Genomic DNA, 18,140 nt, shown 5'->3' on the forward strand with positions numbered 1-18,140 from the left:
CAAGATAGTTTCAGTAGAAGAGTTTATTAGTAGCAGAAAACTTTTTTATTTTAGCAAGTGATGCTTTAGTTGCATTTTGAAAGGAAGAGAAGGACTATGTGTAGTGGAGTTTAGGAAAGAGTGAATTCCAGGCAAAGTGAATGGCCAGTATAAAGACATGGAGACTGGAGATAAAGTATTGGCTGTGAGGTGGAAGAGAGCCAGTTTGCCTGCATTATATCCAATGAGGTCAGAAGGATAAGATACAGTGAATTTGTGAAGGATTTTAAAATCTAAATAGGAACTGATAGTTGATCCTGGAGGCAATAGAGGAGGAGCATTTGGAATTGATTTAGTAGGGGTGTCTTATAGTTAGGTCTGTGCTTAAAAAGGATTACTTTGGTCACATTTTATAGGAAAAACTCAGGTGATTAAAGACTTGAAATAAGGAGACCTTGCACTAGTCTAGGTGAGAGAAAATAAGAGCCTGAACTAGAGTGGTGGCTGTGTGAGTTAGAGAAAAAAAAAGAAAGAAAAGATATGGAGATGAGACAACTGATTGGATATATGGTGAGTACAAATAATGAATTGAAGATAATACTGAGGTTATAAACCTAAAAGTCTGGAAGATGTCTTCAATAGAAATAATGAAGTTTGGAAAAGAAGATTGAGGGGTGAAGATTCTGTTTCTGGGATATCCAATTTAGAATGTCCAGTATATAGTTAGAGATGTGGGACTTAAGCTCAGGAGAGGGATGGGACTATATATATGTAAAAAAGAAAAGTAGGAGAGAGTGGTATCCTGAAAAAATCCAGAGAGGAGACACCATACAGAAAGAAAGAGTGTGCTCAGTAGTCTTAAAAAAGATGAGGGACTGAGAAAAAATCAGATTTGGCAATTCAGAGACTGTTAGTCAATTTGGACAGTAGTTTCAGTTCAGTGGAGATCTTAGAGGCCGGAATACAGAAGGTTTAAAAGTGAATAGGAAGAAAAAGTAGTGAGGGAAGCAAATATAGACAACTTTTTTGTCCAAGAAAGGGAAGAGGGATGTGGGATTATAGCTTGAGTTGGTAGTTTTTTCCTTTTCATTTTAATAGTATTTTATTTTTCTAATTACATGTAAAAATAGTTTTCAGCATTCATTTTTGCAAGGTTTGAGTTCCAAACCTTTTGTCACTCTTTTACCTCCCCCTCCCTAAGACAGCAAGCAATCTGATACTGGTTATACATGTACAATCATTTAAAATATATTTCTATATTTATCATGTTGAGAAAGAAAAATCCGAACAAAAGGGGAAAAATGCAAGAAAGGAAAAAACACAAAGGAGAAAATAGGATGCTTCCTTTCACATTCAGTCTCCATAGCTCTCTCTCTGGATGCAGATGGCATTTTCTGTCCCAAATCTATTGCAATTACCTTGCTTCACTGTATTGCTATGAAGAACAAGTAGAAACACTGCTGGATCAAAAGGTTTGCAGAGTTTTGTAGCCTTTTGGGCTATAAATTGCTCTCCAGAATTGTTGGATCAATCTAGTGAAGGTTTTTTTTTTTTTATTCTTGGCATGTTTGAAGGTAGAGCAGAGGATGAAAATTTTGAGATAATTACTGATTCACAGGACAGAAGAGAGTAGCATTAAGGAAACAGGAAAACAGGGTGATAAATGGTGTCACACTCCTTTTGATTTTTTTTCTTAGTAGTTGTCTTTCTGGTGGGAACATTCATGAAATAATTGTTACTAAAACACACATGGTACATTCATGGTTTTGCCAGTTGCTCACATCCCATAAGTCAATAAGAAAGTCTCCTTAATTGTCATGGACTGTTGTCCAAATCTGGATAGTTTTGCCTCTCTTTTGGTGCTCAGTAGCTTTCAAATGGACTTTTCAATTTCTTGTTGGTTGCTACTGCTCAGAAGGTAAATTTGCTACTTTTGTTTCCTTAGGAGCTTGAACTTGGCAAGGCAGAGGAAAAGAGTAACATAGCAGCACTGAAAGAAGAACTACCAACACTATTGCGAGAAAAGGGAGATCTGGACAGAAGTCTTCGTAAATTAGATCAGGAAATGGAACAATTAAACCACCACACCATGACAAGAACCCAAATGGAAATGCTGACCAGAGACAAAGTATTGTATCTTAATTCTAGTAATACTAAGGGGTTGAAATTTTCATTTGGCATTAGTATCTGATGAAATACTGTTTGGTAGCAGAGAGAGAGATCATCAAAGCCAGAAATACCTGGGTTCACATCCTACTTCTGACAAATACTGGCAGTGTGACCTCTGATCCTGGGAAAGACAAAACTTCTGCCTCAGGGGTGCCACTCTTGGGAGACTATGAGCTGCAGAGATGTTTACCTATATTGGTATCTGTAGTTTCCTCACTTTGGATTTCTCTATACCAGTGAAATCACATGTCCAATTTCTGTTTACAAGTAACTGAATCAGTGATATATTTGGTATCATAATTGACATATCAAAACTGTCATATGTGTTTCCATTAAAAAAAATAAATCTTTAAAAAATTTTTCCTTATAGGCTGACAAAGATGAACAAATAAGAAAAATAAAATCTAGACACAATGATGAATTAACGTCATTGTTAGGCTATTTTCCCAACAAAAAGCAACTTGAAGATTGGCTTCATAGTAAATCTAAAGAAATTAATCAAACACGGGACAGACTTGCCAAATTTAAGTAAGTATTCATTTGATAATGTAGGAGTTGTTTCTTTTCCCTACTAGAGCAGTTTTAAAAAATTGTTCCTAAAATCAATTATTGTCGCGGAGTGGCATATTTTAATAGTTGGCATCACATGCATCTTAAGATTTGCCAAGTACTTGAGGGGCATTATTTTGTTTTATCTTCATGATAATTCTAAGAGGTAGGCACTTATGCCGACTTTAGAGATGGTAGTTGGTGAGTGACTTGCCTAGGATCACATAATGCGTGTCTGTGGCAATATTTGAAACTAACTTTACCTGACTAATAATTCAGCAGCTCCTCACTATGCCATATTGACTCTTACTTTGACTTATTCAGTGGAATACTTTTGTTGTATATACTTGTGTATTGAGAAGCAGGCAGCATAGTGAGATGGATAGAAAAGGCAGAGCTGTCCTTGAGGCTCTGTCTCTGAGGTAGACTGGCTATGTGATCCAGGGCAAATCCTTTAATATTTCAGTGCTAGAGGCAAATTTTGTAAAGACTATATATTGCCAAAAGAGTGCCATCCTGCATTGATAGAAAGAGTTTCCTTACTTGGAAGATTCCTTTATCAATGAAATTGCATTTCTTATCTTTCTATACTCGTTTATCTATTTATCTATATAAATATATGGAGTTGCATAGGGCAGAGTTATAAATAGTGATGGTTTGTTCTGCTTTCTCTTTAAAATCTTATATAGCTGTTTAGGAGGCTAAGAAATTCAGATTGATAATATTTTCATTATTAGTTTTTGTGGTGTTCATAAGGGATGTTTTTTAATTTATGTTCTATATTATTATGTGTATGGGTAACTCATTATTATGTGTATGGGTAGTCTCTCATAAATTAAGAAAACATTGTTATGATAGGCTATTGATATATTTTTTGTTATATGTAGCCTGAAAACCTAAATAGATTTCAAGAAAGGGCCCCAAGGACTAAGGATCTCATACTCTTTCAAAGTTTCACAGTCTTGAGGATATAGAGTTTCTTCCCTCCCTGCTGCCTTCTTGATACTTTGAGGATTCAAAGGAAAACAAAATTACTTACCTCAGGGTAATTAGGCTCTAGCAATCTCTTAGGCTTCTTTTAAAATTGAGGAGGCCATTGCTGTGTTTGAATTTTGAAAGATCTGAAAAGCTAGATACTTTCTTGTTTCAGCTTTTGACTCCTTTTAACCTAACCTGGCTTGTTGATTAAACCTTCATTAAATACTACATTCCCTCAAGCTCTCATTTTTTATCTTAGGCAAATTCTCAGTCATACCCAGAAAAAGCCTATTTACAGTTGTTGCTTCCACTTTCTTTTCTCTTACTTCTCAGCAGTTTGCAATCCTGTTTCTATTTCTAGTCTTCTCAGTCAATTGAAGCTGCTTTTTTTCAGGATTAACATTTGCCTGATTTCTAATTTCTAATTGCCTGATTTGATTGTCTTTTCTCAGTTCTCATCTTTCTTGATCTTTGGAGCATCTGACATTCCGGACTGCTTTCCTCCTAGATATTCTCTGATTTGATATGACATTTCCTTCTCTTGTTTTTCTTCCTCCCTGACTGCTCCTCAATCTTCTGAATCATCCACATCATTGTCCCTATATGTGCATATCACAGGCTTTGTTCTTTATATTGCTTTCTCACTATGCCATTTCTTTTGCTGACCTTATTGACTTTGATTATCCTCTTTGTGTAGTTGACTCACAGATCAAAGTGTTCAATTACAGTCTCTCTTGTGAGGTCTAGTACTGCATCATAAGTTGCCTGTTGGGTATTTCAAACTGGATGTCCCATACACATCTCAGACTCAACACATTCAAAATAGAATTCATTATCTTTATCCCCAAATCAAGCCCGATTCAGAACTTCCCTATTTTAATTAAGAAGATCATCATCATTTCAGGATCCCAGGTTCACAACCTTAACATTAATCCTCCACAGATTTCCTCATTCTGCATATTCAATCAGTTGTCAAGTCTTGATATTTGTACCCCCTTGATATTTCTTGTATCAGACAGTTTCTATTTATTTACATAAATACTATCTCAATCCTTTGTTTTTCTTGGGCTCTTACAATAGAGTGATGATCAGTCTCTGTGATTGAAATCTCTATCCAATTCATCTTTCACATAGCTACCAGAGCAATTTTCCTTGAGTGCAGGTCTGACCATGTCATTGCCAATGGCTCCTATTGTTTTTAGGATAAGTTATATACCCTTATTTGATTTTAAGAGCTTTCACAATCTTGCCCCATCTACCTTTCCAGCCTCTAAAATTTTATATTACTCATTTATACATTATTTTGATTCGATTTTTAATCTCATATCTTGTTAGTATAGTTCTGTTTATCTTCTTACATGTTTTAAGAGCATAGCTCATATTTTAAAAGTAGATCCATTTCTGTTTCAGTAAAGAGCTGGCTTCAGCAGAACAAAATAAAAATCACATCAATAATGAACTCAAGCAGAAGGAAGAACAATTGTCCAAATATGAAGACAAATTATTTGATGTTTGTGGAAGTCAGGATTTTGAAAGTGATTTAGATAAGCTAATGGATGAAATTGAAAAATCTTCTAAACAGCGAGGTAAAATTTATTAATATTTTGATCATTTAAAATATATATTTAGAATTCCATTCATCATGCTTTTTCCTTCCAAACACTAATTTACACAGATTATATTTAGGAATCTTTGATAAAAGAAAACTTAAGTATGTAAATTTTAGTCTTTTTATAGGGAAAGAAAAAGGAATAAGCATTTACATAGTACCTACCATGTGCCAGGTAATTGTGCTAAATGCTTTACAGATATTTCATTTGATCCTCATAACAACTATGTGAGATAAATATGATTATTATCATCCCCATTATGCAGTTGATGAAGCTGAAGCTTTTTAATAGTGTATTTGTTCAAAGAATTATAAACAATCATACTCATTATAAAAAAGAGTACAACTTTGATAATCTCTTCTTCAAATAAATGAAGTCTATAAAATGCCAAATTTAAAATTTTCATTTTCTTTTCTTAAAAACAGCAATGCTTGCTGGAGCCACAGCAGTTTATTCCCAGTTTATTACTCAGCTAACTGATGAAAACCAATCATGTTGTCCTGTATGTCAGAGAGTTTTTCAGACAGAAGCTGAACTACAAGATGTGATAAGTGATTTGCAATCCAAGCTACGCCTTGCTCCTGACAAACTCAAGTCAACAGAATCTGAGCTGAAGAGAAGAGAAAAAAGACGGGATGAAATGATGGGGCTTAAACCAATAAGGTAAAGGAAAAAAGGACACACACATTTTTTTAATAGTAGTAGTGTAAGTATAAAAATGCACCCATTCAAACCAATTTTTGTTAGTTAATCCTTTCTGAAATATCCTTGAGATGGAAAATTTAATTATCATTTTTTTCTTTTCTTTTGTCTAGAGTAAAACATTAGACATCCTGCTGAATTCAATAGACTGACATTCGTTGCCTCTTGCTATTATTTTTATTGCTAGAATAAATTTTATTTTTTCAAAAGTGAACCATTCTTAGTAGAAAGTTCTTAATCATGAAACATAAGCTTTTATGCTGAATTCTTCAGAGTTGCTTCAAAGGGATATATATATATATATATATATATATATATATATATATATATATATATTTGTTTGTTTTCTTTTTCTTTTATTTTATTTCCTAGCTTTTTATTTTTCCAAATACATGCAAAGATAGTTTTCAGCATTCACCTTTGCAAAACCTTATGTTCAAAATTTTTCTCCCTCTCTCCCCAGGCAGCAAACAATTCAATATAGATTAAACATATGCAATTCTTCTAAATATATTTCCATTTTCGCCATGCAATGTAAGAAAAATCAGATCAAAAGGGAAAAAAAAAACCACAAGAAAGAAAAAAAACAAAGAACAAAAAGAAAAAATCGCATTTTCAGCTATGCTTTGATATACATTCAGTCTTCATAGTTATCTCTCTGGATGCAAATGGCTCTTTATGTCACAAATCTATTAGAGTCTCCTTGAATCACCTCGTTGTTGAAAATAGCCAAGTCTTTCACAGTTGATCATCACATAATTTTTTTGTTGCTATATATAATGTTCTCTTGGTTCTACTCACTTCACTTAGCTTCAGTTCATGTAAGTCTTTCCAGGCTTATCTGAAATCAACCTGCTCATCATTTCTTATAGAACAATAATAATTCCATTCTATTTATATACCATAACTTATTCAGTCATTCTCCACTTGATGGACATCAATTTCCAGTTCCTTGCCACTATGAAATGGTCTGCTATAAACATTTTTGCACATGTGATCCTTTTCTAGAGGATATATTTTTACAAAACAAAAATCAGGTTAATAAACTTTTTAATAAGAACCTACTGTAGTAGAGTAGCAGAAAGAAATGTAGCAAGGTTCCCCTCTTGTCTCCCCGCTCCCAACTGCCCTCTCTCCCCCCAAAAACAATATAAAACAAAAAACTCTAGATCTAGAAAATGCACTAGACCAAATCTTCATTGGGAAATCCATGAGAAAATCTCTAAAAGTTGTTTGTCTGATCCAGGTGAGCATGGATCAAACAAAGACAAAAAGATGTATTGATATTAGGGACATGATCTGTCAAAGACCTTGCTGTAGTCACTAACATACTATAGTGTGTTGGTACATTCCAACACCCAGGGAATGAAAGACTGAAGCTAACCTCAAAATCAATAAAACAGTCTCAGACCCATGCTGGGACAGCTCAGCTTTATGCAGGGAGTTGAAACAGGTGCTGTCTTCCACAGCTCTCATTTCTTTTCCATTCTCCCTATCCTCCATTCATATTTGGTTTTTAAAATTATTTTTAGCTCTCAAAAAAAAAAAAAGAAAAACTCGAAACTCTTTATCTCTTCCAAAAATTCTAGTTGCATTTGTGTCTAAGCTGTGTTTTTTAATATGGCTTTTGCTGGCATGTTCTGGTCAGTCTTTAGCTGGGTTTGTATTTTATCTATTTTGTTAAGAAGAAAGTTACTGGCCAGTTCTGAGTCTGAGAAATATACAGGGGTGGTATTCCCAGGTTAGGAATGGTTATTATTAGTATCGAATGAGGAACAAGTTCAGTAGCAAATAGCAGCAGACCTAAATAATTAATTTCCTGAAATCAAGAAAAAAGCAGCATCTCAAAACTGGCCTTTAATCCAATTTGAAGCCTGTAGTGGAATAACCAATGTAGAAATCCCAGAGCAAGGGTGACCCTACACTTCTGTCACTCTAAACTAGCACAACTTTGCAGCTGGCTGATAATAGCTAAATCCAGTAGCAGTGTCCTGGAACTTCAAATCAAATACAAATTCACATGAGTTCCAGGTCAGAACTTGTAAAGCTCAGAACAGCAATATAATGATCATACTTGCCCTGGATTAGATCAAGAAAAGCTTTTAAAAAGGGCATAGAAAGCTTACGAGATCCCAACCTGCAATTTTGGAGTAACACAACTTGTACCTGAATATAATTCTGTACACAAACTTTAGTAAGACCAGCCTAGATATTTCATCCAAAAATACACAAATGCACTAATGTAAAATCCAAAATCAGAAAGTAGGCTGTAATTATGAGTAAACAAAAAAAGATTCCCACCATAAAAAGTTCTTAGCAGGATAAATAAGATACAAACCCAGAAAAAAAAGACTTTAGAACATTTTGCAGTAAAAGCCATAAAGAATAACACAGCTTAGACACAAATGCAACTAGAATTTCTAGAAGAGATGAAGTTAAAGTTTGAGTTTTTCTTTTTTTTGAGATCTAAAAATGATTTTAAAAAAACCAAATATGTACTATAATAACCCAAAGACCCAAGTTACTGGGATAAGAACTTAGTATTTGACAAAAATTGCTGGGAAAGTTGGAAAAGAGTATGGCAGAAACTAGATATTGACCAATACCTAACACTCTATGCCAGGGTCCTCAAACTACATCCGTGGGCCAGATGCGGCAGCTGAGGATATTTATCTCCCTCACCCAGGACTATGAAGTTTCTTTATTTAAAGGCCCACAAAACAAAGTTTTTGTTTTTACTATAATCTGGCCCTCCAACAGTCTGAGAGACAGTGAACTGGCCCCCTATTTAAAAAGTTTGAGGACCCCTATACCAAGATAAGATTGAAATAGGTTAACGATTTAGACATAAAGGGTTTACGATAAATAAAGTAGGAAAGCAAGGGATAGTCTATGAAAAAGCAAGGAATTTATGGCCAAAGAAGAACTAGAGAACATTATGAAATGCAAAATGGATAATTTTGATTATATTAAATTAAAAAGGTTTTGAATAAACAAAATCAAAGTAGCCAAGATAGAAGAGAAACAGAAAAAAATTTTTATATCCAAGGCTTCTGATAAAGGCCTCATTTCTATAGAGAATTAACTCAAATTTATATGAATACAAGTTATTCTTCAGTTGATAAGTTGTCAAAAGATATGAACAGACAATTTTCAGACAAAAGAAATTAAAACCATTTCTAGTTATGTGAAAAAATGCTCTAAATCATTATTGATTATGGAAATGCAAATTAAAATAACCCTGAGGTACCACTACACACCTCTCAGATTGTCTAAGATGACAGGAAAAGATAATGATAAATGTTGGAAGAGATGTGGGAAAACTGGGACACTAATATATTGTTGGAGTTTTGAACTGATCCAACCATTCTGAAGAGCAATTTGGAACTATGCCCAAAGGACTATCAAACTGCATACCCTTTGATCTAGCAGTGTCTCTACTGGGTCTCAAAGAGATAATAAATGAGGGAAAAGATCATATATGTGAAAAATGTTTGTAGCAGCCCTTTTTGTAAGGGGAAGGAAGTGGAAACTGAATGGATGCCCATTAGTTGGAAAATGGCTGAATAAGTTAAGGTATATAAATGTTATTATTCTATAAGAAATGATCTGCAGGATGATTTCAGAGAGACTGGGAGAGACTTACATGAACTGATGCTTTTTTTTTTTTTAATTTTTAATTTTTTAATTTTTTATTTTAATATCTTTTTATTGATAGAACGCATGCCAGGGTAATTTTTTACAGCATTATCCCTTGCATTCATTTCTGTTCCGATTTTTCCCCTCCCTCCCTCCACCCCTTCCCCCAGATGGCAAGCAGTCTTTTACATGTTGAATAGGTTACAGTATATCCTGGATACAATATATGCGTGCAGAACTGAACAGTTTTCTTGTTGCACAGGGAGAATTGAATTCAGAAGGTATAAATAACCCAGGAAGAAAAACAAAAATGCAAGCAGTTTATATTCATTTTCCAGTGTTCTTTCTCTGGGTGTAGCTGCTTCTGTCCATCTTTGATCAATTAAGGCTCTCTTTATCGAAAAGATCCACTTCCATCAGAATGCATCCTCAAACAGTATTGTTGTTGAGGTATATAATGATCTCCTGGTCCTGCTCATTTCACTCAGCATCACATGAATTGATGCTAAATGAAATGAGCAGAACCAAGAGAACATTGTCACAACAACAAGATTATGTGATGATCAATTCTGATGGACGTGGCTCTTTTTAACAGTTAGGTGATTCGTGCCAATTCCAATAGATTTGTAATGGAGAGAACCATCTGCATCCAGAGAGAGGACTGAATGTGGATCACAACATAGTATTTTCACTTTTTGTGGTGTTTGTTTTTTCTCTCTTTTTTTTCTCTTTTTGATCTGATTTTTCTTATGTAATATGATAAATGTGGAAATATGTATAGAAGAATTGGACATGTTTAACCTATACTGGATTACTTGCTGTCTAGGGGAAGAGAGTGGAGGGAAGGGAGAAAAATTTGCAACACAAGATTTTTGCAAGGGTGAATGTTGAAAACTATCTTTACATATATTTTGAAAATAAAAAGCTAATATTTAAAAAAAAAAAGATCAACTTAATTGACAAAAAACCAAATATGAATGGAAAAGAAATAAGGGCTATGAAAAAAAGAATTTGAAAGAGAATTAGGAGTTTAGTATAAAACTCAAGAAAACTTTGCCCAAGAAATAAGTTCCCTGAAAATTAGAATGGAGGAAAGCCCATGACTTCATGAGGCAATAAGAAATAATAAGACAAAAATGGAAGAAAATTTAAAGTCTTTCATAGCAAAATCTTATCTGGAAAACCTATAACTTAAGAATCATTGGACTCTATAAAAAGTATGATCAACAAAAAGAGCTTAGCTGTCTTATTTCAAGAAGTCATAAAAGAAGATTGCCCTAGTGCCTAGAACCAGAGTACAAACTGGAATTATAATTCACTGATTACCTCTTGAAAAAAGACCTAAAATGTAAACTCCCATTATAGCAAAATTCTAGACCTTCCAGCTCAAAGCAGCCAGAAGAAAAGAATTCACTTGTTAAGGAGCCACAGTCAGTATCATACAGTTAGTCACTATAGGAGTGGAGATCTAAAATTATAATATTCCCCAAAGCTTATAATCAAGAATAATTTATGTAGTGAAACTAAAAGTCTTCAGAGAGAAAAAATGATTCTTTAATGAAATAAAGGACTTCCAAGCATTTCTGATAAAAAGACCATAATTACATGAAGTTCAAACTCAGAAGCCAAGAGAAACAAAAAATTAAACCTGAATGAATAATAATGGGAATAAAGAAGAATAAAATGCTTATATGCAAATATGAGGAGATAACATATTTATCCTCTAAATCCTATTCGCCTTAGAAGTCTAATTAGACTAGGAGAGACTGAGATGAATTCTGTTATGTCTTGATCTTAAAGAAGAATGGAAAGAGGGAAGAAAGATAAAATTATATCACATAATTGAGGCGCATAAAGTGCTCCTCTATACAAAAAGGAAGGAGTTAAAGCTAACATTTGAATTTCATTCTTATCTGACTTGGTCAAAGAAGGGAAGAATATATTCATTCATACATTTACACATACACCATTAAGTATAGGAATGCAAAACAGAAGGAAACAATGAGAATTAAAGAGAAAGTATATTCTTTAATAAGCTTTTCTTGTGACAAAAAATTGGAATCTAAAGGGAGTATCAATTGGAGAATGCTTAAAGAAATTATGGAATAATTGTGATATGTAATAGAATAAGATTATGCAACAAGAAATATTAAAAGACATAGCTTTTGAGAAACCTGGTAACCTTAATGAATTGATGAAGAGTAAAGTGATCAGAACCAGGCAAACAATTTAATTAAAATCAAAAAACTTTGAAAAATTTAGGCACTCTGATTAATATGATGACCAAGCACAATTCCAAAGGGGGTGGAAAAGTAAGAAAGTAGATTTTTGCCAGTTAAAAAAGTTTTTTAAAAATCATTGATCATTTTCAAAATTCACAGAAGAGAAAAGAAGTACGTTGAGAAGGAAACAAACAAGCAGTATTGGTTTAGAACTAATTTATTATGTTAATAAATGAGATTGTTTCATATATATAACTTTTTCTTCGTGTGTGTGTGTGTGTGTGTGTGTGTGTGTGTGTGTGTATTATATGGTAGTGTTCTTGTTTGTCACTGTTTTTCAAGTTTATGATAACAAAAATAATTCTTTTACAAAAAAAAGAAAACCAGCTTGACTTTGTACCAAACACTATTCCAAGCACTGAAAGGGAAGTTTTGGTGGACTTAGAATAATTCAGCAGTCATATTTGGGTGGCAGTCAAAGAAGTTAATATCATCTTCAATTTAATTAAGAAAGTAGTACCTCCCAAGAATAAGGCAGTGATGACCTTGTGTATTTAGCCCTGGCTTAGACCACATCTAGAATGTTACATAGTTCAGTTCTGAGTACCAAAGATTAGCACAGAGGAGTACAATCACAGTGGTCAAAGGAATTGAGTCCATGCCATTTGGGAATTGATCTAAGGAACTAGGAATACTTAGATTGGAGAAGAGAAGATTTGGGAGGAGAGGGAAACAACTTAATGGCTTCATGTATTTAAAGGGTTGTTACGTAAAATAAGGGTTAACTCTGTTTAACTCCTCAGAGAGGAGATCAGGAACAGGCAAAATGTTTCATAAATTATTAAGTGGAATGGGCTGCCTTAGAATAAAGTGGGCTAGTCTTTTGGCAAAAGCTGGATGGCCATTTTTACCTACATTTTTTCATGGTTAGTTGGTTATATTGTAGTAGGTTACCTTTTCAAGTGTTAAGCTAGATGGCTACTGAGATTCTTTCTAGTTCTGTGTTTGTAATACCTGTAGGATCTACCTATAGAGTTTTTGTGAAATTGAAATTAACTGTTTATGTAAAGTACTTAGCAGATTTTAAATCACATCTATTACAAGGTTCTACAAGGTAGAACATTTTAAAACATTTTACAAATACTTTCTCTTTTCAGTTTCACAACATTTCTGAGAGATAAGTGCAACAATCTGATGACTTCCATATTAGATATGGTATCTGAGGCTGGAAGAGGTTACTTGTTTTGTCCAAGGTCATATACCTCAGAAATATTGGAGTCACATTTCAACCTAAGTCTTTCTGACAAATCCTGCTCCATATTTGCTCTAGTATACTTCTTTCTGCTTGGGTTAAAAACATCAATTTCATAAATATGAGTTTGGGGAGGAATAGACTAAAATGAAATTAAATAAATATTAAGCATCTACTATGGGAAGGCACTATGCTAAGTGCTAAGGATACAAATAAGAAAAAATAATCCTTGTCTTCAAGAGGCTTACAATCTAATGGGAGTAGAGAACATACAAAAGGAAGCTGAGAAGCCTGAGGTTAGAGGGGAATGTCTACCATAGAATCTGAAGTATGGTGTTCTCTGAAGTTGAAGCCAAGCAGGATTACTGATGGGAAAAATGATGTTACCGGGAAACTTGTTAAGCCCTTTATAAAGGAAGGCTTTGGGAAGAGTTTAATATTCTGACTTCCAGCCTTCCAGTTAGAAGAGAGAGATAATTGAGGGTTACTTGAGAAGTTATTGATAAAAGTTTATCTAATTATATCTTCTATGCATGGCTTTAAATAGAAACCTTTTACTTGAAAATAAATTGCTCTAGGTAATTAGAAAAGGAGAACAATATTCACAGTGACTACAACACTGAATGAGAGCCAAATTCTGATTTACTTGAATTGTTGATCCCAAAGATGATGAAATACCATATCCCTCCTCTTTATAGAAAGGTGGAAGACTCTAGGTGAAAAATATTTCATTATATAGTTTGATGTAGTTGTGTTTGATAGTTTTGCTTTCCTGTTTTTCTTTTATACAAGGAGAGATTCAGTGAGAGTGGAAAGTTTGTTGAGAAATGGCCATTGTATCAGGCATCAATAATAGCTTAAAGTAGTATTTTTAAAATTAAAAACAAATTTAGCACAATGCCTTGTATATAGTAGATAATTCAATAAGTATATATTGGATACAATTGTTGAACTGAGCTTTAGAGTTTTGTGGTATGTGTGTGTTTTGTTTGTTTTTTATCAAGACAAAACATAATTGATTTGAAGGAAAGAGAAATACCAGAATTGAGGAATAAACTACAGAATGTGAACAGAGACATACAGCATCTAAAAGGTGAAATAGAAGAACAAGAGACACTCTTAGGTACTATAATACCAGAGGAGGAAAGTGCTAAAGCATGCTTAACAGATGTTACTATCATGGAAAGATTACAGGTATGTAGAGAGTTGCTTTTGGAGGGCATGATATTTATGTAGATATTTTTGTATTTGTATGATTTTATGTAGATATTTTTAATAGTTTCTTTTCCTGTTTTCCATTTTTCTCATCAAATATCAAATATCTATTAACTTGGAGGCACATTAATTCCTCAAGCTAAACTTTTGATTTGCTCTAACCAGCTCTGTTGTATCATTCAGTTTCCTTATCCAATCCATTGACCTCTTCAAACAGCTGATTATAAATAAATTTTATATGTGAAGCAGGTGACCAACATGGTGTGATTTTAAATGAAAATACTGAAATACAGCTTGTTCTTGACTTTTTGCTAGGAAAGTCTTATATATAACTGCATTAAAATGTCTTGTAGGGACTTTTTTTTGCAACAGGTCCTTGCATGTAACTTTAGTTCAATAAGAAAGATTACAGTGCATTATACTTTCTGTCCATCCTCATAACCATAGCTTTACAGTCTCCACATAGTGTTAAATATATATAGTCCTATTTAAAAACATTTTTTTTAAAGAAAAGATGAAATGTTATGAAAGAAGAAATGACATCTTCAAATTTAAAAGAATCTGCTAGAAAATAAGTGGTGTATGATGCTTAGACATTTGGTGAATTAATCTAAAATTAAAGGGGAAAACTGAGTAGTACATAAAACCAGAATTAGGAAGCAGAATATCATTTTTTTAATCTTTGGGTCTGCCCTGTATAAAAATGAAATATCTTTCAATTTATTAACAATTATTAATTGACTTCCTTTTCATTTCCATATTTTCTTCTGAATGTCATCTGTATTCCTAACTACATTTTTATTGATTTACATTTATATTTAACATTTTTTTTACTTTATTAAATTAATTTCTTAAAAATTCATTTAAACCTGTAAGCCATGAGTCTATGAATTATAGTAACAGAGCACAAGCTCTGGCAAGTTTTACCAAACTGAAAGACTTCATGGAAAGCCTAACGGTGAACTGGCTGTGTGACTGTAATTTTAAAGCTAACGTATCTCTACTTGTTTGTGACTGAACTCCTTGAAAAAGTCATATGTAATTGGTTTTTCCACTTTTTCTTCTCTCACTCTTTCAAAAAACTTTTTCATTCTACTTTCTAACCTCATCATTAAACTAAAATTGCTCTTGCCATAGTTTCCAGTGGTATCTTACCAAATTTAATGGCCTTTGCTCAGTCCTCATCCTTTTTGACCTCTCAGTAATCCTTAACACTATTTATTGTTTGGTGCTAGATTCTATCTTCGCTAGGCTTTTGTGACATTCCTCATTCCTGGTTTTTCTCCTACCTGTCTGTTCCTTCTCAGTCTTCTTTGCTAGATCTTTATCTAGGTCATGGCTATGTTGGTATTCCCCAGTGGTCTGTCCTAAGTCCTAGTGTCTCTTCTGAGCTCCAGTCTCACATTACCAGTTTCTCCTTGACACCTTGAACTAGATATTCTGTACACAGGATACTCATATCATACTCACATATCCAAACACATGATTTTTTTACCTCAAACCTTCCCCTTTCCTAACTTCTTTATTATTGTTGGGTACAACCATTCTCCCAGTTATCTGAGCTTGAAACCCAAGTGTTATCCTAGTTTCTTTATTCTCTGTCAAAACCTATATCCATTCTATTGACAAGTTTTGTCATTTTTACTTTCACAACATCTCATTATACATGGCTCTTTCTGTGTTTACACAATCTCTGCCACCCTGATATAGACCCTCATCTTCTCATAGCTGGTCTACTTCTAGTGTCTTCTTACTGTAATCCATTTTCTACTCAGTTGCCAGATTTTCCTAAAATGAAGGCCTGACCATGTTTCTTCATTTTAGATTCCTTTTAGATATTCTTGCAGTAGCTCTTTACAAAATACTTTCCTTAGCTTTTGCTACCTTTCACAACCTGGCCCCTCTCTATTTTCCAGATTTCTTACTTTTTACTCCCCTCCACATATCTTAGCATCCAGTTTCACTGGCCTTCTTGCCATTCTTCAACTCCCCATCTCCTGGCTCCATCCCTTTTCATTGTTTGTCTCCCTTCTCCTACCTTTGCTGCTAGGTTTCCTTCAGGACTCAGTTTAAATCCTATTTTCTGTTGGAGGCATTTTCTGGTTCTGCCCTACTTCTGGTCCTTTCCATTTTTATTGTATATATATTTTGTATACAGAGTTAGCTTCATATCATACACTTCTTTAGAATGTAAGCTGCTTGAGGGCAGACATTGCTTTTGCATTTCTTTGTATTTCCAGCACTTAGAGTACTTATTCTGTTAGACCTACTCAATTTGAAGATTCCGAATAACAGAATGCATTCACTGAACTATGCATGTATTTTTAATTAAATAATTTTATTATTTTTAAGATGGAACTTAGAGATGTTGAACGAAAAATAGCTCAACAAGCTGCTAAGTTACAAGGAGTAGATTTGGATCGAACTGTTCAACAAGTAAACCAAGAAAAGCAAGAAAAACAGCATAGATTGGACACTGGTAAGAGAAAATTCAATCTTCCTAAAATTATGACTTTTATTATATAAAACATCTCTTTTAACCATTCATCTTTGTTGCCCCAACAGAAACTTCAGATCAATAATTATGTCAACTTCAACAGATAGTCAATAAACAAGTATTTATCTAATCCCTATTCTGTGCTAGATATGTGGCATACTGATAAGAAAAATAACATCAGATTCTTCCTTATGTCATTCACATGAGTAATAAAAAGATATAAATCTGGACAAAGGGAAGAATGTCTAGAAAAAATTATTTTATTAATTTTTCATATATATGTGTGTGTATATATATATACACACATATAGAAAAATGGGAATATATATGAAAAGGAAGAGATTTTTTTAGTTGAAACTGTCAAATGTTCAAAGAGGATGTGGTACGTAAGTTGAATCTTGAAGCCTAAATAATAGATGAAGATAAGGAAATAGTATGTTCTAAGGATGTGAATGTTCTGTGCAAATTCATGGAAAAGAAAAGAAAGCAGAACAGCTGATAATCCTGTTTGGTGAAAATAGGGAGTGCACATGAAGGGAAAAAGAGTTAAAATACAGACCTACCTGGGAGATACTGTAGATTTGATTCCAGACTACAGCAATAATGTGAATATTACAATAAAGCAAATCACATTTTTTTTTTCTTTTCCTAGTGCACTTAAAAGTTATATTTAGGTGTCTTGAGAAGGGGAGAGAGAGGTAAGAGAGGGAGGGGAAGAAAAATGTGGAACTCAAAATCTTACAAAAATTAGAAACTACCTTTACATATAATTGGAAAAATAAAATACTATTGAAATTTTTTTAAAGTTATGTTTATACTCTAGTCTTTTAAATGTATAATAATATTATATCTTTAAAAAAACCCAATGTACATAGTTTAATTAATTAAAAATACTTTATTTCTAAACAGTTCTAATCACATCTGAACCTTCAGTGAGTCATAATCTTTGCTGGTGGGTTGTACCTCATCTGCTGACTGATCACAGTGAAGATGAGGTTGGCTATGGCCCTTTCTTAAAATAACACAATGAAAATTTTTTTTAAATTTATTTTATTTATTTGTTTTATTTTATTTTTTTTTGAAAATTTAATTTTATTTAATAATAACTTTGTATTGACAGAATCCATGCCAGGATAATTTTTACACAGCATTATCCCTTGCAATCACTTATGTTTCGTTTTTTCCCCTCCCTCCCTACCCCCCCCCCCCCAAAGATGGCAAGCAGTCCTATATATGTTAAATATGTTGCAGTATATCCTAGATACAATACATATTTGCAGAACCGAACAGTTTTCCCGCTGCACAGGGAGAATTGGATTCAGAAGGTA

At 33.5% G+C, this 18,140-nt stretch overlaps 1 protein-coding gene across 3 annotated transcripts in view; it reads left to right on the plus strand.

Annotated features, from left to right (window-relative positions):
* The window catches only part of LOC127549849 (DNA repair protein RAD50-like), a 97,399-nt gene that overhangs the window by 10,951 nt on the left and 68,308 nt on the right, over positions 1-18,140 (plus strand). For all 3 annotated transcript variants that reach the window (XM_051978234.1, XM_051978235.1, XM_051978236.1), the window contains exons 8-13: positions 1,925-2,107; positions 2,519-2,676; positions 5,086-5,261; positions 5,711-5,948; positions 14,105-14,294; positions 16,668-16,794. In XM_051978234.1, the coding sequence (XP_051834194.1) occupies positions 1,925-2,107; positions 2,519-2,676; positions 5,086-5,261; positions 5,711-5,948; positions 14,105-14,294; positions 16,668-16,794 (1,072 nt within the window). The remainder of the gene's footprint in view (positions 1-1,924; positions 2,108-2,518; positions 2,677-5,085; positions 5,262-5,710; positions 5,949-14,104; positions 14,295-16,667; positions 16,795-18,140) is intronic.

Source organism: Antechinus flavipes, chromosome 2, assembly GCF_016432865.1.
Source record: "Antechinus flavipes isolate AdamAnt ecotype Samford, QLD, Australia chromosome 2, AdamAnt_v2, whole genome shotgun sequence".
NCBI classification, from domain to species: Eukaryota; Metazoa; Chordata; class Mammalia; order Dasyuromorphia; family Dasyuridae; genus Antechinus; species Antechinus flavipes.